Raw genomic sequence first — 27,288 nt, 5'->3', positions numbered from 1 at the left:
TGTGGCATATGAGGCATCACAAATATAAATACTAGGGAAAGAATGAGCAGCAGAAGCCAAGACATTATCCTAAAAAACAAACAAATAAACAAACAAAACCCCAACCAACCCAAACAAAAAAAAAACCACTAAAAAAACCCGCCAGTTCTCATGCAGACCTTGCTGTTGTAGCGAAGACCAAGGAAGTGAAATAAGGACCAACAAGATTTAAATTAATCTCTTGGGTTTAGAGTTGTAGAAAATGGTCTTAATGCATCCCCTAGTCAAGTGGCTTTCTTCAGGACAGAACCGTTAATTTGCTCTTAAAATCCTCCAGAGATCCAGCTTTTGTAACATGTATGTGCTACTGCACTACTTAACTATCCTTGCCACAAAAAAGGTTTTTTACTAATGTCTAACTGGTCTCTCCTTACTTCCATGCAAACCTTTTCATCTTGCCGTGTCTGGACCCAGGTGTATTCTGAGGCTACTACAGTCATTTCCATAGACATCACGTTCTCTTAGAGTAACATCTGAGGCTTACTGGATTGGAGCACTGAGCTTTCAGGAAGCCTAATTATATAAGTTAGTACTTCATTTTTATAACAATCATTTCCATTTTTCCTAAAGGAAGTTGCAGTTGATAGAGGAGATATAGTGATACTATAGGTCAGTAATTCTAGCTTTCTCTGTACTTCACAGTTGACTTTCAGTTACATCTCTGTCTTGGAGAAAAACAAAATGCTTAGGATACTCTGGCAGCCTGTTGCCATCTGGTAGAAACAACAGAATCATTACCTTGAGAGTTTGCTTTACATCTTGTTTAAATACATTCATCTACAATGGTAGACTAATTTATTGAGAGAGGAGGCAAAGAGGAAATTTATTTCTTTTGTTAGGAGCTCAAATTCTTTATCAACAATAAGGGTGTTGTATTTCAGTTTACCAAAGCAAAAGTTGTTAGGTGATGAAAAAATAGTGAAATTTTCCTGTCCCAGGGCATGGCAGGAAGATGAGTCTAGTTCAATTAACAGGTATAACAGGATCAGAAATTTAGTAGGCACAAATCAGTCTTGACGTGTCATGTGGTGATGCCAGCAATGCTTCAGTGCTAGCCTGAGATGGATTCAAGTTGATAAATATCTGTTTAGATAATAAAGCACAACTGAGACAGGTCGCCATATGCCACATAGGAAATAATTGATTAGTTCAGCTCAGTGGTGTGCTTGATATACTTGGCATGCATCAAATTTCCAAAGCTAGGAAAGATTGTGGGTTTCTTTACATGTTTATGCTCATAATTCATATGACCTAATTTGTGTTTCCAGATAACCATTGATGATTAAGATCGTCAGTGACTGCAAACAATGAGAAATGCCATGTATGAACTAGCCGTATTTAAACATGCAAGTCTGACTTCAAACAGCTACATTTTCTCACATCTTGTTAAAAGTAAATTTATTATAAGGAGACAGCTTGAGCTCATTTGTATCACTAATGCAGTAGGGCCATGCCTTACTGTTTTAATAAAAAAGTTTAGGTCTGGTCTCATTAATCAGCACCCATCATGTTGCTTTTTGTTCTTTCTTTACAGAACATAGGAAACTTGGCAATCTGACTGTGACAGTGAAAAAAACCGTCCCCTCTCCAGAAGCAATACAGATCCTCTACCAACGCATGAGATATGAATACGAGTTTTATTACTATGTCAAAGAACAGTTCCACCTGCTAAAGCGCAAGTTTGGACTGAAGTCTCATATCAGGAAACCACGTCCCAGACCTGAGTTCTTCATTCCTTCTCCCCTGGAAACAGAGGAACCGATAGATGACGAGGAAGAAGATGATGAAAAGTGGCTAGAGGATATCTATAAAAGGTGATGGATGGAAGAACTATCCTTTATCTTCTGGTCACCCCTCCAGCTTTCTTAAGATTTTTTTAATTATTATTAAAAGTAACTCCTTAAGGGACTGAATTAATGCGCAGCAGATTTGAAATGGAACAGAAGAGACCATTCCCACATGCTGGAGCCATTGGGAGATACCTGGTTTTGCAGGTTTGATTCATTATATGGTGTCGGCTTTATAGCATCCTTGCTATAGCATGGTTCAAGAGGGAAGTACCTACCATCTATCACAAAATAACTTTTGGAATACACAATAGTCCTTTGGGAAGCTGAAAAATATAAAAGAATAGATTTGGCAGTCTTGAAAAGTAAATTTTATGGATTCTTATCTCTCTCTTTGTCCAGAAACAGGTCTCCATTGCATAACACTGTGGCATTAACTACCAGCTATGTGAGCTACAGGCAGTAAGCCATTTGGGAAGAGTGCCTCTTTCTATCCAAAGCACACTGGTGTCCCAGTGGTATAATCAGAGCCCTTGCTTTGTCTGTGCACATCTAAGGATACCAGGCTCAGAAAGGGGCTTTGTAATGGCTTCTTAAATTACCCTGTGCAGGAGGAACGAGGCTGCTATTCTGGCAAATCAATACTATTGGGTGTAAGGCAAGTTACAGGAACCAGATATTTTTGGTAAACCCTTCTAGTTCTTAGAGGGGGAAAAGTTACCAGGCCAGTGAATGGCAACAACAAATCAAAAGTGCCAGGCAGAGTTACCTAAATGGTAGAGTTTTGTTTCAGCAGTTGAGTATATTTCTATTAGACTCTAAAGGAGAAGGTGCAACATATGGTCTTTATGTTCAGGAATGGTATTTGTATATTTTTGTTTCTTCTTATGAGTCACAAATCCAAAGATATAGAGAGAAAGTAATTAAAAAACTTAGATGATCTGTAACCCTTATTAAGCATGATCTGTATTTCTGCAACTGCAGAATTTAGTTGTTCACATCTGAAGCTGAGCACAGCTGCCCCACCAGTACAAACACCAAACTCCTGCTTTTAGCATGGCTAGAGGGAAAATTAATAATGTGAACATACACAGCTTCTCTAGTTAAAATATTTCAGAATCATAAAACAAAGAAAGGAAGATACATTCTGTGAAACCAAAGCTGATTCAATGATAAGTTGTTAAGAGAGTCACTGTGAAAGTTGCCCTTGTTAATCGCTACAAGTATTATCTACCAACACTAGAAAGGAGATCAGTGGAAGCTGGGAGGGGAAAGAGAAATAGCTCCAATATACTGTCTTTAAGGTGAGTGTCCCCAGGGTGGTGTTCTCTGTGACATGCGTGCTTGCCAGCTATTTGGCAGCCTGCCAGGACTGGTGGTGCAGAAGTGACAGACCTGCAGGCAGCGCTGGGCAGAGCTCTTTGGCCATCTGCTCCATAGCAGAATAGGGGGGAGTTTGGGGTCTTACTGAGGCCTTGGCCTCTTGTGCACTGTTGTTGCCAGAGGAAGCTGGACTAACAGAGGATAATAGCAAAAAAATCCTGTCCCTAGAGCACAGGAAAGAAGCAGAGATGAAGAGATGCAGCTGCTTGCCAGGATGAGGACAACCCACCTCTGTCTATCTCATATCCTTTCTCAAACATCTACAGAGCAATTTTTGCTTCTGATTCTGCGGCTGCCATCTGCAAGGTCATACTTCAGTTTGCAATAACAGGCAGAAGTTATTTTGTGATGGATGAAGCATATAAACTCGGGATAAGCTCAAATGTGCTTTCCAAGAGTTTCCTCTTCCATGAGCCTGCTGACAGCCAATAAACATTATGGTCCATCTTCTTCACCAGTCAGTCTTTACCTACACACAGAGAATGAAAATAAAGAAGTGTAGTTGTGTTAAGACAAGATGCTAACTTACAGAAAATATTAGGAAGAAAATTCTCTTCTCACAGTTAACATCCCAGGTTGGTGTTAGCAATGCACTACTGTGGGGGAACATGTAAAGAAAGCTGAAAATGGCACAGATAATAACTAACATATTAGCTAAAATATGATTCTGCTGCATTGTATATTTTAAGTGGTTTCTATGAAATTACATTGAAAGAGTAATGATTAGTGTACACACTGTGGAGTTGTTATATTTTGGAAAGAAAACTAGTATTCTCATGTTTCTGAAATTCTGTTTGAATCCTTTTTTTGCCAATGTTTTAACAGAATATAGTCACTTAACACATTCACCCTTCCTGGAAGTTCACTGCTGCTTACAGTAAAGTCTGTTTTTATCTGTTTATTTAATGGTATCTTCAACCATCACTACTTATATTCTCAATACAAAACCTGTTTAATGATTTACTCGCTAGGTTTTAATGTTGTTGTATTTTTCGTAACAATCAACCTGGCCTCTCCTTGAATGGTACTTCTTAAGTTTATCTGGCACATAGCATCTAATATTCCTGGTCCTGGGGCCTATTTCTCTGTCATTAAATGTATTTTACGTAACTGTTAACAGGTACATTTTAAACTGGTTAATCTTTGACTTATTTATTGAAACTTTTCAGCACATTCCAAATTCTAAGTTGCTCAGGAAGAAGTTGATTTAAATGATTATATTTTGATCTGATGAATATTTCTTATTCAAAACAAAAAAATTATTGTTTGCAAGCCTTTAGCCTGTGACAGTTTTGTAAGAAGTGCCATGCATGTACTTGTAGATCTTTGTGGGGGGAAAAAGATGGGTGCTCGACACTTATAAAAATAAGAAAATATATGTGTACATTAACTTAGCTATAAATGAAAGCAACATATGTTTTGGGATGAAATCTTCTTTAACTTATTCACTACTATCTTCTGAAATATCAGTAAGCCATATGACTCTCTATTTTTCAGTCCAGCGATGTTTAAAAATAAAACTTGCACATTTCTTCCTGGTTTGCTTGCACTAGTTTTCCTACCTGGGTACAGCAGCTGAGGGTAAGACATTGGAGTTGCACCCAGCAGAACAGTGTTGGAGATGGCACAGTGTATCATCAAGTACGCTAAAGTCATACTTTAGCAGTGAGACTGGGACAGGTTGCTCCCAGGTTAATTCTATTTCTCAAACTATCTGGAGGTGTGAGAGTGAAGTCAGAATTATTTTACTTACTTTGGATATGCAGTCATGACCCTGAAATACCTTGTCTGTGTTCTGTGGCTGCTAAGTAGAAAGAAGCTTTATCCTGGAGAGAGACAACTTAGTCCCTATACACTGCTTTTTACTAGATGTGGTATTTGATGGCCAGGCATAAAAGCTCCAGTAGTCAGAGTGATGTTATAATGTAAGTGAAGCATCAGTGCCTTCACAATAAAGAAAGAATCAACCATTGTTAAAATGCAGCAATCTGGAAAAAATAAATTTTAGTCTTAAGTTTCAAGTGACAGTGACAAATGGTGCCATTTTTTTGTTTCTGTTTATTTTACTTGTCTTCCACATAAACTGTGTTGGTGATGCAAGGCTAAGTCCAAGTATCTGAAATGTTCTCTACTTGTATGTAGAGAAGTAGCTTGGTAGAACTGAAGGTACGTGAACCTGATTTGAAGCATTTCAGTTTCTTTGCAATTCTTTATCATTGAACCTTTGATGAATTTGATTGAATGTTACAACATAGAATGGTACGTTGTATCATAAACACACACACAAACCCACAAATTTTAACTGCTGGAGAACAGATCTGTGGATCCCAGTTGTAGAATTCTTCCTCCTTTCAATATTTGACGCAAGAAAATTTAATGTAAAGGTATGTTTTTTGACTAACAGAGCAAACCACACTGCATGCCAACCTTGGTCCTCTTATCAATGAAAAAACATTGTCTGCCAAAGAGTAAAGTTCTACATCCTCTTAAAAAATAATTTAATTTCCAGTTAAGGGTAATGATGCTCTGATCTTTCCCTCTGTTTTAAGAAAGGGAACATCTGTGACGTTAGACCATTAGCCTAAAACAACACAGCAACATTTTTGAGAGCTAGAATACTATAATACAATACTACAACATTCCTTCTGTTTTATTTTTAAGGAACCGGCCTTTATTGCAAAGAGTTCAGCAAACATATAAAATTCTATTGATCAGTCTGTTTGCATGAGCCAAGACCAGAGTAAACAACTAAGCATTGCTACATATAGACCTTCATACACAGATTCCATGGGAAAAACAAGGATGTTACCGAGCCTTGGAAGTGCCTGTCTAGTGGTGTTGGAATCACCAGAAGTGCTTTTGCAGGGTCCCCAGAGGACTCTGCAAAGTTAGGCACTGCTTAGGTGCCCACAGGTATGGTGGGAAGGGTGCTAGAAGGCAGATCTATGAGAAATGGCCATTTGAGGGTGAAAGAAATTCCCTGCATGGTCATATGTTTTCTTTGGTTTGCCCAGAAATGGCATTGCATGCCAAGCTGCAGCATGCAGTGAACTTCAAATCTCAGCTGTAAGCTTTAGAAAATAGAGGTGTGTGTAATGGGAGCAACAGCACATTGTAGCGATTGTGTCACAGCACCGACATCTGACATTGTCATATTGGAAGAGTCTGGAGGTGGGGTGGAAGGTTGTTACGGAGGACAACGGGATGGGGAAGGAAGAGGGTTTTCTGCAAATACATATTTGGCCTTTCAGACACTATAAGATGGCGAGATTTGACCAGTGGTTTATTTTAATGTGGATTTTGAATATAAACATGTGGATTTCCTTTTCTGAGTATGTAAAGGGAGAATGTGAGTTGGTTTTGTATTTAACCATCATGGCTGTGAAAGGGTAGGTTAATAACACTGCTGGCAGGCAGGCATGGTAGGAGTGTGCTTTATGCAGACTTTTGTCATCCTTCTGTTCCTTCTCTGGATACAATGGGGAGAAAAAAAGCTAAAAATTCAGCTACACCACAGGGCAATTGGTGCTGTGAAAAATAGAGATTAACAGGAATACATGGAGTGGAGACGATGCTGTTCAGGGTTAAGATTAATGGTCTAAACACGACATGATATAGAGCACCCAGCAGAAGTGTTGCACAAGTTGCTCACTCTATGGCTTTGGCTTGTCTGGAAAACTTGAGACCATGCTTTAAAATCAAATGCTGCTTCAGATTTGTGATTTGTTACTGTTTGGTTTTTTTACTTTTTCAGTATTCTTTCAAATTGCCACTCCGCCTCAGAAATCTGATAGAATATAAGCACACAGCCTATTCCTGTATCTGATGGGCAGAAGCTGATCGAAGATATAGATTTGATCCTTCAGCAAAACTCTCTCCAGGTGCAAGTAACGAGCAGAGTGAAATGAACCCTTGGCATAATGGTGCTGCTGACAAGCAGAGTAATATTTAGTTACTGTGCCACAAGGGAAAGTATTCCCGCAGTTTTCCAGTTTACTACAGGAGACTTTGGATAACCTCAGGGATCATGGGAGCATGTTCCAGTGTTGATCTCATGATTGTCTCCAGTTTAGGTGCAGGAAAGAAACAGAGGTGGTTACAGTTTGTGGCAGACACAAGAGCGAAAGTCCAGGGTATGGCTTCCCACAGCACACAGGAATTTCTCTTCTAGGAGCCTCCTATCTAGTTTGTGTGGTGGGAAGCTCAGGGAGGGGAAATCAGCTGTACTTGTTAGTCTCTGATTCCCCAAAGAAGACAAGAGTCTCGAGATCATGCTGGATAAATGTGCTAGAAGAAGTGGCAATGCTTCACAGAAGAGCTCTGAGCCTTTTCCATTTTCACTTTCTCCATTAGTTTGTGTTTGAACAAACCATAGGCCATATTTGCTGTATTTTCCCAAGGTCAGTCTGTGCAGGGTATTTCTTCACTAACCATATTGTCTGAGCATCTTGGAAAATGATTATTGTCTTTATCTTTTGGTCCACAGTGGAGGTAAAGAAGTACTGTTATCCGCATTTCATACATTGGGAATGGATACATCAAGTGGGTAAGTGATATTCCGAATGTCACACAGGAAGGTTGTGAAAAAGCAACAATGATAATTTAGTCAAGTGTCTTAATCCTTGAACTTTCTTTTCTGCTCTAAGATTGGATATTAGTTACATGGAGTTGTTTTCTTAAAACTCTGAAAACCTTTCAGTTAACTGCCTAAATATGAATAACTTTTTAGCCCTTCATCAGACTATTTATGTCCTTTGGGGATAAAGATTAATTCCAAGTTTTGTTTGTTCAGCTGCATAATAAACACCTGCAGAAATAGCATGGCTGTAAGGTGGCTTTATGTTTGGGAAAGGTGTTCCTGTAGTAGTAAGAGCAGATAAGCAGATAGGAGGGTGGCTGAAGTCACATCTTGTAGGTTTAGCCATTGGCAAGAATATGAACACATTTTCTCCTGCAATATATGGTGCTTGTAGTCTACCTGAAAAGTCATCAGACCTGTGTTCACGTATGTAGTTTAAGTTGTGTTTTCCTTTGTTTTTCCACCATGCTTAAAAACTGGGAACATGATGCAATGCCTTAATGTTCAGCAACCAACACCAACACAGAGTGAAAAGACAGTTCTCACTCAGTTCACTGAGTAGTCAGTTTTGTTTGGTGTACCGACAAACACAAACTTCTGATAGCTTCTCCAGCTACCAGATAGGGGCATATGCCTCTCACCTGAGAGATACGGTGCTTTCCTCTCATCTTCTCTCTTTCCTTTCCTTACCTGGACAGTACACATCATTAAAGCTTTTGCCCATGTCTTTTGGAGAGCATTTTAAGGAAGACTGAGCAAATGTAGATATAATCCTCTGTCCAAGTGTCTGTGGAGGAGCATGAGCTGTTGAACCTTGTTCTAAACTTTGATGCTGGCAGAAGGTTCTTGATTTTGAGCCCACCTTGCAGGTGTCAGCTTCGTTCCTGCTCCAGATCTGGTTTCTGCTCTGAGTATTAGGGCGAGTCCTGGCCTGTCTCCGTTGAAATAACTGAGGCTTAGCAATGCCAAATCCGTCCCCTCTGGCTTGGAGCCGGGAGGCTGAAATGCACTGGCAGGTGAGCCCATCAGGGTGCAAAGAAGTCTCTGTAGTATCAGTCCTCTGATATGAGAAGAGACACTGAGTGTCAGCATCAGGCCCGGAGGCTGGTGTCTGAATGGGGTGAGGGAAAACAGAGCCGTTTCCTCAATTGTAGCTAGCTGGTGGGCATTTCTGCCAAATCTCCCTTGGACAAGTTTGTGCTAGTCCTGTCAGCACTTGCTGTGGGAAAAAACCTTCCTTCCTGCACTTCTTGGGACAGTAAGCTGGCAAGGAAAGCCCAGCAGCACCTCTCTTCCAAAGAGGCTGCAGAGATCCAGGGGAGGTGTCAGGGTGCAGGGGAGGGAGGGCAGCAGGCTCCTGCCTGCCCCACAGCAGCTTAGTTCTGAGCTGTTTCTCACAAGAACAAGGCAGGACAATGCTGAAAGAGGACAGTGCTGCTCCTTAAAGCATGAAAACCCAGCTCCTCACAATGGGGTTTCTTGTTAGAAACTTTGCTGTGAAAGCTCCCTGGAGTCTCTGCATAATTGTAGCTTTCCAGCAGGTTTTGCCCCAAAGAACATGATTTGGCCCATCAGCACTAGCTGGAAACTAAGCTTTCTAGTGACTCCACAATCCAGCCCTTGTCAGTCACGCCACTTGTGTCTGTGCATGGGGCTCTTTGTGATAAACCTCAGTGGAATTTGGAAAACGTTCAGCAAATTTGACCTCTACTTTGTCTTATAAATATCACAGTGTCAAGCAGCATCACACATGTCTTATCACTCCAAAACTGGGAGAAGAAGATGGAATTAGCATGCAGTCAGCTCTGATTTTCCAAAACAGTATCTGCTGAGTTAAAGGAAAAAAGCTTTTTACTTCTCGGAAAGAAAACAGAATGTCCTCTTTTTAGCCCAGGGGAAGGGGCTTCTTCCCAAACTTACTCTGAATGCTCATGGGCATGTACTGGCCAAACAAAAGGAGCCTAAAGCATTTTCGTCTTTTGTAGGGAAGAGCACCATGACAACCAGCTCCAGCAAGGAAGACAAGATGAGACCTAGCCCATTTCTATATTCTCACTACAGGAAAGAGAACAGAGGCATTGGCAAAACCTTGACCAAGAACAGACCAAAGTTGAGAGCTTCTAACTTTTCTGCAAAATAGATGTAAAAGTGCAAAACCGATAGCAAAGCTTACTGGAGCAATCCAAGGAAAATACATCTAGCTGCAGGTCAGCATCTTTTCAGAAAGCTGCTGCTCCTGCTAACATAAGGCAGGTCAGATCCTTTCTTTCCTTAAAAATTGGATGTGGTCCAGCAGTGCCCCCTCCCTGGCCCCCCTCAGGTTCCACCCAGGCTACAGCGGCTGTACTGGTGCTGTCGCAGGCATGGATGCCTTGGAACCCAGCACAGCTGGCAGCCCAGCTTGCTGCCGAATCGCTGTGTGGCCCAGCCTAATTGCGTAAAGCTTTCCTTTTCCCCTCACCGTGAATGCTAGAGTGTAGTATTTATCTACTCTGCAAAACTTTTATGAGAATTGGTACGGTTTTGTAGAATTCCTGAATAACGGGGATCACAATAGCTGTGGTGGAGCCAGACTTTGCAAACCCAAATGCCTGCACTGTTTGCCTTATTTATGTGCAGTCTCTGCAAACAGGAGTTGTGCTGCTCTGCCTCCCACTGATCCCACTGGCAAGTGCCCCATACACCTCACAATTCAGCCGAGGTGCAACTGCTCAGAGTGCCCTTGACACTTCAGCCTCCACCTCCCTCCTTCTGTGTCAGTCCCAGACCCAGAAAGGAGCCCAAGCACCATTGGAAATGCAGCTCTCTAAACCACTTGGGGACTTTAAACTAATTTGTCTTCCTCTGGAAATGAAAAGGAGGCTCTGAGAATTTCCCTGGGGGAATTTTCCATGGGAAAATCTTCCTCGCTTTCCTGCCAGATAGTGAGCTGATAAAAGTTTGTTGAAACACAACAGGTAATCCCTACCTTCCTCAAAATAGCCCTTCAGGTTTTGGCCAGCCCTTATGTACTGTGAAGCCAGCAGTGACATGTCATATCCTTGAAGACTCCTCTTACCAGCAATATTTAAGATAAAATAGTAATAATAATTACAAATAGTATTGATAATAATATTATGTTTACCTCATGGTGTTAATGTTCAATTGAAACAGAAAATGCTGAAAAAAAAATGTTTGGCATGCAGAGGAAGCCTTATGCAAGATGGGAATGAGTGCAGGTTAAACTGCAGGAGCCTCTTGCTGAGGAGGCCTAGACTGCAGTGCTCCATGGATAGGAACAGCTAGCTTTCCCTTCTTCCTTCCTCTCCAGTGCATGCCAGCCATTTTGGTTTAGATGAATTTTTTAGAAAAAATTAGTAAGCCGAACCAAACCCAAGTATCCATTGTTTTTTCCAGCCAGTCCCTCTAAAAGCAGTTTGCTTTAGTCCAGTGAGTCAAAAGAAGTATTTCTCCCTTACTCATCATTCCCATTTGCATTGCTATAGAGGAGATCTGATAGAGAAATGGTGTGGACAAGCCCTGAACCTTGCACCAGGACTCATTCTGGGGAAAGCACTGCATTAGCTGTTGGGACTTTAGGCTTGGAGACTGTCTAAATGGTTATTATTTTGTTCAGGGCCGATGGAGCCTATGTGAAGGTGCCACCCTAAAGGGAACCACAATCTGAAGCAGTGAAGTGGAGCCAAACCAGGCTGGCACACACAGAAATGGCAAACTCCCACCATAGCACTGCAGTTAGGCAGTCAGCATGTATTTGGTTTGTTCACTGCATAGGAACATAAGCAAGTATATGTGTATAGCTTTAAAACACTAACTGTGGCCCTCTGGAGGTCCACAGGGGGGTTAGGAACAAAAGAGAGAAGAATTTTGCTTCTAAAAAGTTTGAAAAAAGTTTAGAGACCAGAGCAGAGAAACCAGAAAAGAGGTGAAGTGCATGGCAGGGTGTAAGGAGCGGAGGAACCCTGTATAAGTGGAGTGAGGAAAGCCACTCCTGGTGTAGATTTCGAGCAGCTGGATATCCATAAGGGAGCTGACAGAAAGGCCACTCACAGTCTCTCTGGCTCCACTGTTCCTGCCCCTGATGCTGAGGGCACACTTTGTGAAAAGCCCACACCTGATAAAAGACAGGAGCACACAGCAGTGGGAAAAATATTCAACTTGGATCCAGATGTAGTGATGGAACCAGGTGAAACTGCTTAATAACCCTGGAAGTCACTGGCTTTCAGGTGCTGGAACCAAACTGAGGGAGATGATTAGGGACGGGATCCTTTCTTCCTTTTGGTTCTGGTCAGCAAATGTCCGTGCTGGTCCAAAATGCTGCACATTTTTAAAAGGAAGCAAGGCTGCCTATAATATTGTTTCAAGCTTTCTTCTATCAAGCTGCCAATATCAGCGGTTTTTAAAGGTTTTCTTCACCTTTCAATCTCAACTTTGTGACCTCTGCTTCTCAACAAAGTCAAGGGAGGCTCTGGGCTGACTCACTTTTCAGAGGAAGGGTTTTTCCTCCTACTGCTGTGTTGCCTTGTTCCCACACCTCATGGGTCTCCGCATTTCCAATGCTGAGCCTGTGCTCCACAAAAATGCACCACAGGCTTTCAAAGAATGCATCTGTTTATATTACCTCCCCTGGCCCAACATCCTGTTTTGGGAAAAATAGCTTTTATAATGAGAAGCAGGGGAAAGCGAACAAATGATCCTTCATGCAAGCGGTGAAGGTCTTCCTTTCCCCCAGGGTTTTTGAAGTGGGCTGTTGGGTTTTTTTTTTCCCGGAATTACTGCCTTGGAGGAAAGAGTGGATAACCCCAACCGTGCTCTCCGCGCGGAGACACGCGGTGTCCGCTGCCCCCTGAGCCACAGCCGGCGCGGAGGACCTGCCCGGGGGGCGATGCCGCTCCCACCGGGCTCGGGCGCTGCCCGGTGCCGAGCGGGCACTAGAGGGAGCCGCGGCCGCGGCCAAACCCACCCGCCGAGCCCCCCACGCCGCCCGGGCCAGGGCAGATGGAGCAGCGCCGGGGATGTCTCCCGGCCGCGAAACAGCCCCCGAAGGTCGCAGTCGGGCCCGGCTCCGGGACTGCACTCGGGCTGCGCTGGCGGCAGCGCCCCAGCTTCGCTCCCGCCCGGCGGCGTCTGCCGGGCTGCGGGTACTTGCAGGGCAGCAGCGGTGAGGAGGACTGGCCGGGGCGAAGGGGAAGGGACCTGCCCGAGAGAGCCGGGATGAAGCCGGGGCTGCTTGAACAAACAGTTCTGGCTGGCAGCGAGCACTCAGACACCGAGAAATGCTAGAGATTACGGTCGGGAGATGGTGTGAGATGTGGCGGGATATTAAAAGAGAAAAACCAGGGAGTGGCCACGTCTCTGGAGATCAGAGCAAAAGTCAGGCACGCTAGAGGAGAGAGGAAGAGGGATGAAGCTCCTTGCTGAGTACTGAAATGATAATATACAGCTTGCTTTCAAGAACCAACCAAAGAAACCAAGGCTATGAAAAGTCCTTTCCAGGCTGGGGCTGTAACAACCTTTGATGAACAAACATCAAACCTACAAAACCATATTCTCATTGACTTTTGGCAGTGGGAAGAACAAATTAAACTTCCGCACAGATGGTACCTTTCTTCTGGTGACATCAAAGCCCAGAAAAGATGAATAGACTGAACCTTACTGCTCTCTTGAGAGATCATTCACTATTATAATCCCAGCTTTGCTGGGCACATTTAGAAGCATGTGACATATCCAGCCTTCACTTCAGGAATGGGAGCCTGGGTCTCTTCCTTCACTTCAAACAGGAGCCTTCTCCCATATTTACTCCCCTTCCCATTACCTCTCTTCCAGCAACACCTCATGGAGTATGTGCAGTTTTCATTAGGTGAACTCACCCATGGTTCCTTGTTTGCTATTTTGGTCTGGACAGAACATAGATCCCGGGACATGGGCATAGAGAGAGATTAGGTGGTTTAAATCTTATGCCTTGGGCCCCTCTCCAAGGAAAAGCTGTTGCTAACTTACAGCTGTCTCGTGCTCTCTGTGGAATGAGAGGGAAGTCCATTCAGTCCAGTGAAAATAAACCCACCATCATAGCTGGCATTCTCATTGGTAGTCTCAGTGCAGAGGCCAAGGATTTGAGGGCTGTGACACATGAGGCAGCTCACTCCTAAAGAGCTTGATCTGAGTTGAAACGTGTCATCAGAAAAGCATGAGGAGCCTTGTGCTCCTGCTGTCAATACAGTACTTGCCCTGGCTTTCCTTTTCTGTCCTGCCATTCTGGCACGCGGCATGGGTACCCTTTACTGTACATCCATATTAAAGGAGAAGGACACACTAAGCTCTGGGACTCAACCATCAGTCCTGTAGCTACCATTTTACTGTCACCATTTGCCCTTCTCTTCTCCTGAATAAAAGGTTGTGTCCTATCCTCCTGCTACCTGGCAGAAATCCCATTATCTTCTCTGCCTGTTCACCCTCCTCTTTGTTCCCCAGCTCTTCCTGGGCATGAGGTTGAGTGCCCAGGTGGTAATGGGATACAGTGGCACATAACAGGACAGACTGGATGGATTGTCACATGGATGAGCAGTGAGAAATGGGCTTTTTTACATACATCATTCTGCTAACAGCCCTGTGAGAAGGAACTGGGAGCCCTTGCAGATACAACTGCACCATGCTGCACCACAGGGATAGCCTGGGGTCTCAGGCAACAGCCATGATTTTTGCTGTTGTGATGAAGGCTGTCAAGGGACTTGAGAAACTCCCCTTGAGTTTGCCAGCCCCTCAGCATGAGTCATTTGAGCATCCTTTAGCAGGCAGACTTCCACAAAGAAAAGCGCTTCTGTTCTGTGAAGCACTGTTGGCTGGAGGGCCACAAAAGTAGTGCTCACATATTTTATTGTCTTTCTTCACATCCCTTACAATGAAACTACTCTGAGATGTTGCAAAGGGGGACATTAAATGGAGGAATTAAATCGAATCAGAGAATTTTTGACCTCACTGACTCACCACAGGGACAGCTTTAAGAATAAAATAATTGTCAGGAGCTCTTCCAGGAGCACGGCAGTGGGGTAGCTGTGTACATGCTCTGCTGTTGTCAGCCTTGCCCTCCAGCTGAGGATCAAGGGTTTAGGACTGTGCAAAAGGCTATCATGGGCAAGAAGTGTTGACTTTAATAAGGCTATTTATCACATGATACAAGAAAGCAGAAGCTTTCATCATAGAGACCTGGTGATTTTCTCTACTGTTTTATCAACAGGTCTGAGAGTTTATACAGGCTTCTCACAAGAGGTGAAATCTCTGTTGGAGCAGGTTTCGTAATCTTTCTGACAATTCATTTAATATGCTAAACAGAAATGTAGCATGCAGCAGACAGGCCAGAACAGCTCTGTGAGGCAAGAAGGTACAGTGAATGAGAAGGACAGACATGGTGGGGGATACACTACCATGTAGAAGAAAATAAAATGCAAAACAAAGCCTTCTGGAAGAGTTGTCATCCATCAAAACTGATTTGCCACCTTGCATAGCCACTGTAATGGTCTCACATTTCACAAGCTTTTTCCTCATGGAGCCTAATCCAATGGCCACTCCTCCTGTGAGTGAAATAAAGGAGATGAATCACCCTGGAAATGACCTATGGGCTTTTCAAGTGAAAAAACAATTAAAAAAAATAGGTTAAATAAAAATCAGTCTTAAATCTCTGAGCTTTCCCAGGCAATTTTAGGTAGCTTGATTTGATCTCTTCTTCCTGCATTCACTGACACCCTGATCAGTGAATACCACTGCTTGATACAGCTTCCACATACTCACTGTGAGCCTTCCTCAAAGCTGAGCATGCTATGTGCTCACTGTCCAACTTATTTAAAAAAAAAAAAAAGCTGGAAAAATGTAAGCGAGGGGTGCTCCAGCAAGGCAACGTGGATAGATCTGCAGCCTATACAGTGCCCAGCTCCCGCACACCTTCCTCTGAAGGCTGTGGAAAGGTTTTTAAATAATACGATGCCAAGAGAAGGGGAAGCCTGCAGCTGGTTTTAGTCCTGGGGTGAGAAAGTTAAAAGAGTAAAAGAATTAGAAGCAGCTCTTTCACATAGGTGATTAGTGCAAAGGAATGTCAGATTCGGCAAGGAAAGTTTGCTTATCAGGCTGCAGATTTATTAAATGCGTTCCAGACTTGCATTGCTTCATTCAAGTTTAACAAAGCAGTAATACTTAATATGCCCTTTAGCAATTTAATACTCTCTTGTACAAATCATTGGAAAATTTAAAATAGAAAAATATGTCCAGGCTTAACTGTAAGAAGAAGGGGAACTCTGCAAAAACAGAGGAGAAAGAATGCATGGGTAAAGCTGAATATCTTACCACATGTATTATTCTGCTGAGTTATTAGTACGTGCACTCGCAGCTGCAGGCTAAAGGAGGAACTTGCAGTAATAACTTACAGAACAACAATTTTCTGCATCAGGGCTCAAGACTGGCATCATATCATGCCCAGAAATTACTCCTCAGGAAACACATTTTATACAATTATTTTTTTTGCCTTCAGAGAGCACAAATGCAGGTTTCTTCTTTAAGGAAATGAAAATAAGTTGATGGTGTTGCATATAACAACAGACAGGAAATACTGCTGTCAGACATCACACAATTGCTTTCACAATAAAGAGAGATGTAAACATTGAACTGGTACATCACTGGGACATTAAAGGCAATCTTTGTTGAAGACAGGGAAAGGACAAGCCTGTAAAATGCCTCACTGCTGCATAATTACGTGTGAATATAAACATCCATATAAACATATTTCAGCATAAATATTTATGGTCTAATATCCTGTGCAAGAAAGTTCCTCCCAGGCTTTATGTGCCCAAGGTGAGCAGGGATCTGTCCCAATTTGGACAAGAGGATGTTGTTTAATATTGGCTATGCATGTGGGAAAGGAAGAGGTTTATTTTGTGGTAGTCAATTAGACTGCTTGACTTTTGTGGTTTTTGAAGGAGCAAAGGCTCCCAAAGCAGCCTTCCCAACCAGTTAGCTACATTATACAAGCATACTCCCGAGTCTCTAACTGCCCTGCAGAGGGTTGGACCAGAAGGTGCAAGAGTACCTATTGCATCCTACAAGGACATGTTCCCAGGACAGAATGAGAGTGCAGGAAAGGGAAAATTACATACGTCACAAGTACATCCATCTTGACCTAGGAGCAACTGATACAACTCTGGATACTGGCCACTTCTAATGACACTGAATCACTGTGTCAGTGTGCGTATTGTGCTGACCCAGACTGACTGCCAGTAGCCAACATGAGTCAATGATACACATAGAGCACATGGACTTACAGAGGCTGGGAAGAGACATTGCTCCCAGGGGACAGACTTCCTCAGATCATAAAGGACAGCAGTATTAAAGACTAATGATTTCAGTTAAGCAACAGCTGGGACCACAATCTCCCCTCTCCTGCCCTAGTCACACACTTCCAGGCCCTGAGCCATTTTTAACAATTACTGTTGCCTTCTACTAGAACCTCAGACTTACTCTTTCCATACTATTTAAGGGCTGCAGGACTGGAAGTGACCTTCTGAATCACTGATCCCAGTCCCTCCTAATTGGAGGCAACCACATCATATGAGCCTAGTCAGAAATGTCTCAAAGAGAGTGGGGTGGTGGGATGTGTGATGATTTCATCCTTCCAGATTCCAGCGGCCCCACCCAAGCAGTTGTGGCAGTGATTGTCTCTTGCTCAGACATTATGGGAAATATGGTTGCCTGTTAACAAAAGGAATTTGCGCTGAAAGGTGTTTTGTTTTGCCTGTAATTTTTCTGACATGGCTAAGGAAATGCCATAGTGAGGTACGATCTGAGTAGAACAGCCACTCATCTCTCCCACCATACTAAGCAGCAATGAATGGCACTGAGTGCTAAAAAGTAGCTTGCCAGCATCTGAGACCTCAAAGTCCTTTTGAAGCACAAGCTGAGACAATATACTGAATTTATCAGAAAGATGTGTTGCGGGCCCTGACTTAGGTAGGAATGTGTTACCAATGTCTGTCTTTGAAAGGCACATATTTCATGGCCTCTGGGATAAACAGAGTTTATTTCCTGAGCAGTAGGAGAGGGCTTTGATTTTCCTTCTCCATTAGCCTCTATCTCCAACTTCTCTATGTGGCAGCCTGTCTCCAGGCCTGCAGGAATGACCGGAGGGAGGACCTGGGCAGTCAGTGGCTCTGTCTCTGTGGGGTGCAGGTTTAAAACAGATTTTTTTTTTCCCTTTCTTGTCATCTAATCCATTTGGTGGAAGGAATGTCCCATGGGATCAGCTCTCTTGTTTGCCAGGGAGCACACCCTGCAGTGCTCTTCTGCTGCCCCCTTCTTCTGCCAGTCCTTCTGGAGGCCATGAGCAAGGGAGCAACATGGAAGCAGCACGATATGCCTGAGGTGGAGATAGGGGACCACAAGAAAGAGAGAGGCAAGCAGGATTGCTTGGATTTTGAAGGTGGGATAGAGAAACAACTACCACTCTATACCTCTATACCAAGAGGTATAAAGCTGTCACACCAGCCTCTTTACAGACCTTAAAGCCAACTGGGGACCTGGGTCACCAGGTGCTACTTCAAAAATGGTCTTGGACAAAGGCAATGTAAGAGGGAATCTGAATACGGGCCAGAAACACAGGGGGAAATGGAATGGAAGAAAAGGCACAGATGCATGCAGCAGCCAGAAAGCCAAAGCTCCCAGCAAGTATCAGATTCACCAGGATATGGCAAGGCCCAACAGCATCTTCCTCTATGGCACAGCAGGATTCATGACTTCAGGTCTTCCACAGAAACAACTCTTTTTTGCTGGTTTCCAAAGAAGCTGCCAAAGTACAATAGCAAACAGCTATGAGTTAAAGGACAAGGGGTCCTTAAATATCACATAGCGTTTTAACTTGCTCCAAAATGCAAGAATGAAACTGAGTTTCGTGTCACCACTGAATTGTGACAAGCTACCAACAAAACCTACTTTGGAGAAGCTGGCATGGTTTCCATAGTTGATATCAAAAAGCTACATAGAAGTATCTGTAGCAACAAAGTGAGGGTAACAAGCAAAAGAGATTCTGTTGTCAGGAGCAGGAAAGAGGAATCACATAGCTCACATGTACAGAGTCAGATGATCCAAATAGCTATGGGGGTTTTTTTAAGTCTCATCTTCAAAAAATACCTATCAGAAGAACATGTTAAAGCTGCTTTATTAGGAAGGAGGAAAATTACTTACTTGTATTGAATGGCTCTCATCCATGTACCATTAATAAGCTGCTAGTATCACTGTAGCTCAAGTACGGGTTATCTTACATTTGTATTTAAAGGTAACACTCTTGTCAGTCCTGATATTTAGGTTACTATAAGTGTTGGGTAGGAGTTGAGGTTTGGAATCTGGATTGGGAAAAAGAATCAGTATTGACCCTTGCAGGAAAACAGTGCAGTCCTGCAACTTATGGCTTAGGAGGTTGGTCATTCACAGCAAGTGGGATGTAATTGATCAGTGCAGAGAAATTCAGTGCATTCCCAGGCAGTTAAAGCTGTCATTCACTTCAAGGACTTGCAGTGGTCAGAGGCTTGCTTCATGCATCAGAAGCATGCTTGGGCATGCTCCATGCATCAGAGTGAGCCCATGGGCAAAAAACATGTTGAGAATTTTCATCTCTCTTTATAAGGTGCTGGCATACCTGTGGGCATAAAGGACAGAGAGAACCTTTCAAGCCACCAAAAGGTACACAGAAAAGTTCATCCCTTTCTGCTGGAGATTTATCTGATTATTTCTACATGTGGTTGTGTGAAATTTCTTGGCAAAGTTTAGCTTTTTGGAAGGATATTGTAGAATAGAGATTGTGCTGTATCAGCATTGTGTAAAGAGATATTAAAAAGAGACATAAATATGAATGGCAGGTGTTGGTAGCATCAGTTTTTAAGCCAGTTTCCATAAAGTCCTTTCCTTATGAAAATCAGTGCTAGGAAAATATGATGACCTCTGCACCTGCCTCGTAACAAGGAGATCACCGAGTAGGACCTGAGCAAGAGACCTCCTTAGCTGAAAATTATGCACCATGCTGGCAGCTCCCATTGCTCTCCCCTATGTCTTCAGCCTGCTGCTACCCCAGGCACAGGAGCAGTAGTAGAGCAACACTGCCTCTCACTTAAGCACTTCTCCACTTGCAGATTCTTTACAGGGTGCTTCCAGAAGCAGAAGGGTAAAATTCTGGCCTCACTGAAGTGATCCCATAATCCTCCCTTCAGAAAAGTGCTGCTTTCTGCCTTGTTAAAAAGAAAATACGAAGTCCTTTTGTGTACCAAGCTGCGCACTCCAGGTGATCCAGGAGCCAGAATATCAACTCCCGTTGATCTTCCCTACCTTGTCACATTTTCCCCCCAAAGCTGATGACAAAAGACATCAAGAGCAATTTGACATGTGCCCAGCCTGGCAGTGGAGCTTTCACCCTTGCCTGGGAAACTGGTCAGGCGGTGGCACTTCACCAGACTGTGGGAAGCCCATCCAAAGTAAAGGTGGATTGCCTCCAGGATGTTAAAGAGAGAAGACCTTCCAAATCTTTATCAGGGAATTCTTCACTGCTATGAAGAAAATACTGAGCCTGTATCTTCAAGAAAATACTGGCGGTCCTGACAGATGTTCACTGTCACAATGGATCTACTACAGCTGTGTAAAAAGAAAAAGGTTCCCATATGCAAAACAGAAACTCACTAGGCCTGCCCACTCTGAGAACACTGTCAGAGATATCAGAAGGTGACCATGGAATGCTGGTTTCTTAATGAATAGTTTCATTTATTACAGTATTTGAAATGTCAGATCCTGAGATAATGACTCAAAGATTGCTCAAGAGGACAGGATGCAACCTCTCTGAAAAGCCTCTTTCTGCTCTTTTACTGGTAAGACAGCTAATAAACATCTTCTGGAGTGGGGCACTGGTGCACATTGCCAAAATTCAATTTTTGCATTTGTTCTTCTGAGGCAAAGATGCTGACTAATGAAAACCAAATTGCCAGTGTGGACTGAGTAAAACCATTTAATGATCTGCAGCCTGGAATAAAGTTCCCATACCTGCGTTCCTCCTAGGTGCATTTCATTTAGGCATTCCAAATATCCATATCCCAATACTTTGGGGCTTGGCAGTTGGCTGTGGTTAAAACAGAAGTGCTCAGATGCAGAACAAGTTTTTTAACTGGAGAAAATATGATATAAATCAGCACTTTTTCCTGGGTCATGAAAGAGAGAGGATGACTCAAGCTTGTACTGTTTGCCTTCTGTTAAAATACGGGTAGTTCTGATAGGGGGTTCAGTGGACAGGGCTTAGCAGTGTGCCCAGCAAGCGAGTTCCCAAGCACAGAACATCTACAATTTACAGTAACATAGAAGAGGTCTTCATCTATCAATTGTACCGTGCACCTCGCAGTGGCAGCAGTGTTACCGCTATACAACATGACAGGATAACTGATATTGAACAATTGGCTAGCCACAGTCAAGTATTTCAGGGAGTTTTTAACATTCTGAGCCTAGGCATAATGAAAGGGTGTGTTTTCAATTTGGTGTTTTATATGATAACTAATTATATTTTATTATCAATGTGTGGATGCATGCACATGTGCCCAGGTTTGACCTGGACAGTTCATATTTTGAGGTTGCTTTGGGTTAGACTGCATGTCCTGTTTGTATATGAGACACTGTACCCATAGATTTGTCTCTAGGATCATGAAACCTTTCCATTCAGGTGCTGCATGTCAGCACTTCCCCATGATAGCGCGGTCAAAAGTTCCATCTGGTACTGTCACAGTCATCAGTGGGTGCAAATGCAATGGAGATGGAGGCTCTATCAGTGTCCTGTTACACTGATTCCATCCTTGATTCTTGCTGGTAAGACCTTGTCCCTCAGACCATAATGCTCCTCAGCCTCCTGAGTGGAATGTAGTCGAATCCAGTTGGATTGTTGGACTTTGCCATGGATTGTTCAAAAGTCTTTCACACCTGCTTGTAACAGAAAGCTACTTAAGACATGTGGCAAGTAAATTGGAGAGGAGCAAAGAATCATGTTTGCAAAGCCTTCTCTTTTAGCTCAGAGATGACAGTGATGCTAACATGACCTGTGAGCTTCCCTGTGTAAATTGTGTAAGTAGATTTCCAGAAGTCTCCCTGCTGGGACATTAGGATCCATCACAAACCATCCAGATGGATGTGTTTGCTAGTGGCACTCATCCTTGCAGCTCCTTACAGCTCTTCTTCAAGGAGAATGAGAGGGAAGTTGAGAGGATGAAAATTGCAAATTACTGGCCTCCTCTTGCCTTGATCCAGTGTATTTTTCTCTGCTGAAAATGGAAGTGTCTCTCTTCTGAATGGCTGAAAATTAAAGTCAATGAGACAGTAGTTACTGAAAAGAGGACCATCATAAACTTACAGAGTGAAAACTACCCAGAGGAAGGAGGTAATGCTGCCAGAACATCTGTCTGTTTGTGACCACCACTTTCAGTAAGTAACCTCTGGCCTTGCAGCTGAAGGAAGGTGAAGACTCATCCTTATCAGAGCCTGGCACTCATCCTTGCAGCTCCATGCAATTCCTGGAGCTACAAATCACCAACATTTGTGTCAGCAGGACCAAAGTCAGTCCCATGCTTTCTTAGACTAAAATATTGAGAATATCCACAACAGATATGCTAAGAGAAATCAACATAGGTCAGGTAGATCAGTGGATCTTTCCACAGGAAAAAGGCTTTTCTGTGGGTCCTCTTCAAAAGCCACAGGAAAGATATAGCAGCTGGATTAAATGGTCAGAGAACAAATGAGAACTTTTAGCCTATGGATTTAACAACCTAAACTGATGTCAGGTACGATGAAAGGCATTCCTCAACTTTAACTAGTTCATTATCAGGCTGTCTACCCTGTCTATCCATCTGCATAATTCTACTCTGGGTTCCCTGGCACAACACAACAGCAAGGGGAGGACCAAACAGAGTAAAAACAACAGAGCATTTGACCTACAATAAAGAGATGCTGGTTCCTGTAAGCTCTCTTTCTGCTCTGTAAATTGGTTTTGAACCCACAAGAGGTTTGATAAGTGACCCAGAAGTGACATGGAAAGCTGAAACATTCAAAAGCAAGAAGAAATTATACACAGTAAGTACCTCTCCCCACCAAACTTTCTTGGTTTTTATCCTTACCCAGTCTCTGCTAGGGCTACTCCAAGTGCCACCTCCCTCTTCTTTCAAGAGATTAAACCTTAACCGTGCTCAGGGGAGGTTCAAACCCTAAATAAAGGTGTAAGTCTAAAGGTCAGGCAAGCCAAAGTAATGTTTCAGCTCCAAGTTCATACTGGGCTCTACACTCAGGTTGGACTCTGTGTCCAGTAGATAGTTACAAAAATCTATCTCAATTAGTCCATCTAACTCCTTTCTCACTTCCCTGTGTACAACACTAGAAGATGTTAGCTCCAGTGTTGCTGCTGTATTTTGCATTTCATTTGCAGACCTTAACCTTGTATTCATATGCACTCAAGAGAAATGCACCCCCGAGTGAGATAGATCAATCTTGTTATTCCTGTTTTGTATCTGGACTTCAGAGTCAAAGTAGGGTGCCAACCTCATACCCAGGGTCAGTGAGAAGCTTTCCAGGTAAGTGTTAATGCTCCGACCCTTGGCACAGTGTTCTCCAGTTTATCAGAGGTTACTGGAACCGTTGAGGAAGGTGGCTACAAGGTTATGATGGGCAAACATGCAATCACATGAAATCTTATTGTGCTCTTAATTCGTGGTCAGCCCTCTCACAATCATGGGAAACAGGAGGGGAGGCATGCCAATGTAGAAACTGAAGTGTTTGCAATTTTGTGCTGAAGCAAGCTTGTAGCCTTGTGGTTTATTTTCAAGGGTAGGCATTACACTCATTGAGTTAGGCACAAAGTATCTCTAGGTTGGAATCTGTCCTGTGGGATTAGAGTCTGGGTTTGGAGCCAACCAGCCTGTTATTTGTGGAGGGTGAGGAGGTGACTGTTTCTGAACTGCCCAATCGATCTTGCCAACACTTCAGTGACCTTTCTTTAGACATGGAGAGCTGGAGTCCAGTGGGAACACCACCATTGCTTTAGAAATGAAAGAAGTGGAGCCAGCTTCTGATTTTGGCAGCATAAACTCACTTGTTTCAGGGATGCAGCAGCCTTGGGCTTCACACCAATAACACTGAGCCTGGAATGTGGTTTTCCCTTCTCAGTGAAAACAAGTTTGGGTCATATGAACAAAAATCTAAGGAGATGCATATGTATGCATATATGTCTTTAATTGCTGGACAGCTATGGCCTAGAATGCCAACGTGTCCAAGCACTTTGCTCCCTTAATCATTTAAAGTGCTGTGCATGCTGCTTGGATACCTCCTAACACTGTTTGCTAGATCAGATATCAAACAGGAATGTTAAACTTTGGAAGCTGGACAGTGGTATGCCTTCGTAATTGCCCTTGTCTATGAATAATGGAAGCCCACTGGACAGGACAATGATTTATTAACATTACCTCTCTTGCCTTCCCCCTTCTCCATGTGCCATCTCAAGCAATTCAGTCAGTAATTTCTTATAGCCATATTTTATTGTGGCATACTTATCCTAGAGGACTAACAAATTTGTGCCCTTGGAAAACTTCTATGCTTATAGTCGATGCTGGCATCCAAAATATTTTTCTGCCATTGTTGTGGGAACATTTTCCTCATTCTCAGAGTCACAATGGTTTGTATTGCTGCTCTGGCTCCTATTCCCTTTAATTCTATCAATAACAAGAAACTACTGAAAGTTAGAAGCAGTCCTGGGGCTGAGATCTGGCCTGCAAGCACTTTAGTGCTATGAAGGTTAGGACATCTCAGACATGCCAGTAAACCCTGGTGTGACAGAGCAGGGATTGAACTGGAGCCCTCCAAATGCTAAACAAGTTGCAGGAGCTGCTGCAACAGAGGGCTGCTTCCTACTCCAGAGACACCACTGCTTGCATTTCATTTCTAGCCAGTCTAGAAAATTCACCATATTTAATCTACTCATTTGCTTTATGTGTGCTGAGTTGTTAAATTAGTATCAGGAAAAAATGTCACCATGCACAATGGTTGAAAGCCAACTTCTAATGCTCAGTGAAGCTTTTCCTTCTGTTGCTCCAGGGACTCTGTTTGCCTGCCAGCACCACGTTTAGCTCAGAAAAATTCAATTAACAAGGGAGACAGACTGATATCAGTTCACGGTCATACACAGCTGATCTCTCTGCTGAGGAGATGGAGCTATATGTCCCTCCCAGTGTGGGTGGTGTACCCTTTTGTCATTCATGCTCCATGCCTGCACCTCCTCTCCTCTGGAATCTGCGGCTACATGAGGCCTGTTCTACCTGCCCAACTTATGTCACTCCCACCACACACCCCTGACTGAGGCTCCATACCAGAGGCAAATGCTGTCACCTCAAAGCTGTTATCTCAGAATCTGGAAATAGGGCTTCTTGGACATGCTTGCCAGACTGAGTGACAAATCTTCTAAGAATCATGAAAATTGCTGCTCTTTGTAACAGCAAATGTAGCCCCTTCTGTACTGCCAATGGGACTTAAAAGGCCTTATTCACACAACTGCCACTATTCTCAAGAGTGCAATAAAATCTCCCAGACCAGAATGGAAGCAATTGACATTTGCCAAGTTTATGTGTAAATGATCAGGTTTTTTATGGCAAGCCAAATAAGCCACTGAGCAAACTAGCCAAACAACGTTTTCAGAAATAGCTGACTCCTGATGAAGTAGGTCAAATCTGTCTCTTTCTACTTGAAGTTATTGTGAAACACAAGAAAGCACTCAAATAGCTCTTCTTTCACTGCAAACAAGATGTGGAAGACACAGAAGATATACAACCATGGTCATTCTCACTGTTAGCATACGCCAGTTAAATCTCTCTCCTTAAATCTTTCCCCTTGTTGCTCCCCTGATGCATAAATGCACTTATCTTGAAAAGAGATTTTTAGGGGGTTTTTTCCACATGATAACTGAGCTGTGAGAATGAAAGTGTGTCAGAACCAACCTCTATAGATGTCCCTCTATCCTCTGGATAGGGACATCTTTAACAACTTACTGAAAATGTGATAGATGTGCCCCAAATGGATCCTATGAAAGCTGTTAGCAAGAGAAACTCAGTTCATGTTTTGCAAAGCAGTGAGCCTTGCTTTAATCAACATAGTCTTTTTACCCATACTTTGCCAACGAGAGTCAGTATTTTATCCTTAAAGTGCAGACAAACATCTTTTTCACTCCTTTACAGTGCGAGTCTTTCCTTCCCTGTGGATGCTAGCTTGCAGGTGAACCCTTAGGAATGGCTGGATTTGGCCAGTGAACAAGGGCACTGGTGGGCTCTTTGGGATTCAGCCACAGCACACGTGGGAGGAAGCTGATGTGGTGCCCATGAGACAGTCACTCCACAAAGAGCACAGTGTGGGTCCCATCCATGTGCCCAGTGTGGGACTGTCTCTACAGGCACAGCTGGTGCTCTCCAGCTCACCCACACAAGGTGGAATTAAACAAGTCTAAAACTGAAAGCTGTTAGGCTGCCTCCCTTTATGTGCAGCCTAGATATATCCATGTGCCCATCACCTTGTTTCTTCTCTCCGTGATTATCTTGGCCAGCAACTGTTTACACTTGTCTGAGAGACCAGCCAAATTAAAATACCAAGCAAAGGTGTGACTGTGTGCCCCCCCATCTTTCTTACCCCCTTACTGAATGAGCCAAATTCTGCCCACAATACAGCATGGAGAGATCTTCTCACTGTGGTCTTGCTGGGATCACCCTGTGCCTGGGGTCTAGCTCTGTGCCTGGGGTCTAACAGCTTCATGTGAAACGAAGAGAGAGTGGCTGTTCTCACATTGGCTTTGCATTGGTATGCAATGAAGAGATTTATGTCAAGAAAAGCTTAACAAAATATGTTAGAAACATTCATGGCACCAGTCTTTGTAGTGTCACTTATGCTTACTGTGCCTTCCTAGATACTTTTAAAAAACAGCCTGTGTCTATGGAAAGTAGTTCCCTTGTGTCGAGAGGCCTGATCTCAGTTGTTTTCATGGAGCTAGGCATTCAGTCCAGTCATTTGTCCAGAATAACTCAGCAGAAAATATGGTATCACATCAAAAAGTCATTTCCTGGTAATGTGGCATCTTCTTTGGCAAATGCTTCTTAAAACAAACAAAGGTACAATAGATAAATTTCTCAATTCTAGGCTTGTTTCAGACCATATCTGCCAGACAGCAAACACTGTTGATCCCACAGTAAGTGACTTTCCCTTGCTTCCTTATTCCCGCTCCAAGGCCCTGCAGACACTCTATGTGTGTTTATGGATACAGCTCTGTGATTACTTTGGAAGTGCGAAAGACTTGGCATAAGGGGGTTGTGACAGGGTTTCACTGGCTCTGATGAGTCTCCTCAGTGGCTTCAGTTTTGGCTAGCTGAATCTTTGCTTCAAAATACCATTCAGTTTTTCAGCAATAAAACAACAATCTCAGAT

At 43.2% G+C, this 27,288-nt stretch overlaps 1 protein-coding gene across 6 annotated transcripts in view; it reads left to right on the top strand.

Moving 5' to 3' along the window:
- UST (uronyl 2-sulfotransferase) overlaps window positions 1–27,288 on the top strand; it is a 224,599-nt gene that overhangs the window by 150,223 nt on the left and 47,088 nt on the right. For 3 of the 6 annotated variants that reach the window (XR_003532016.1, XM_027669880.1, XM_027669862.1), the window contains exon 8: window positions 1,574–1,853. Coding sequence is in view for 4 of the 6 variants with exons in the window: in XM_027669880.1 (XP_027525681.1) it covers window positions 1,574–1,853 (280 nt within the window). In the remaining 2 variants the exon portion in view is untranslated. Of the gene's footprint in view, window positions 1–1,573; window positions 5,224–7,695; window positions 7,756–27,288 lie in introns of those variants that run through there. The other 3 variants (XR_003532017.1, XM_027669851.1, XM_027669872.1) reach the window with 2 other exon arrangements.

Source organism: Corapipo altera, unplaced genomic scaffold, assembly GCF_003945725.1.
Source record: "Corapipo altera isolate COAL_440 unplaced genomic scaffold, ASM394572v1 2b, whole genome shotgun sequence".
Taxonomy (NCBI): Eukaryota; Metazoa; Chordata; class Aves; order Passeriformes; family Pipridae; genus Corapipo; species Corapipo altera.
The sequence above is the reverse complement of the archived record's forward strand: the minus strand, read 5'-3'. Positions and strand labels throughout refer to the sequence as shown.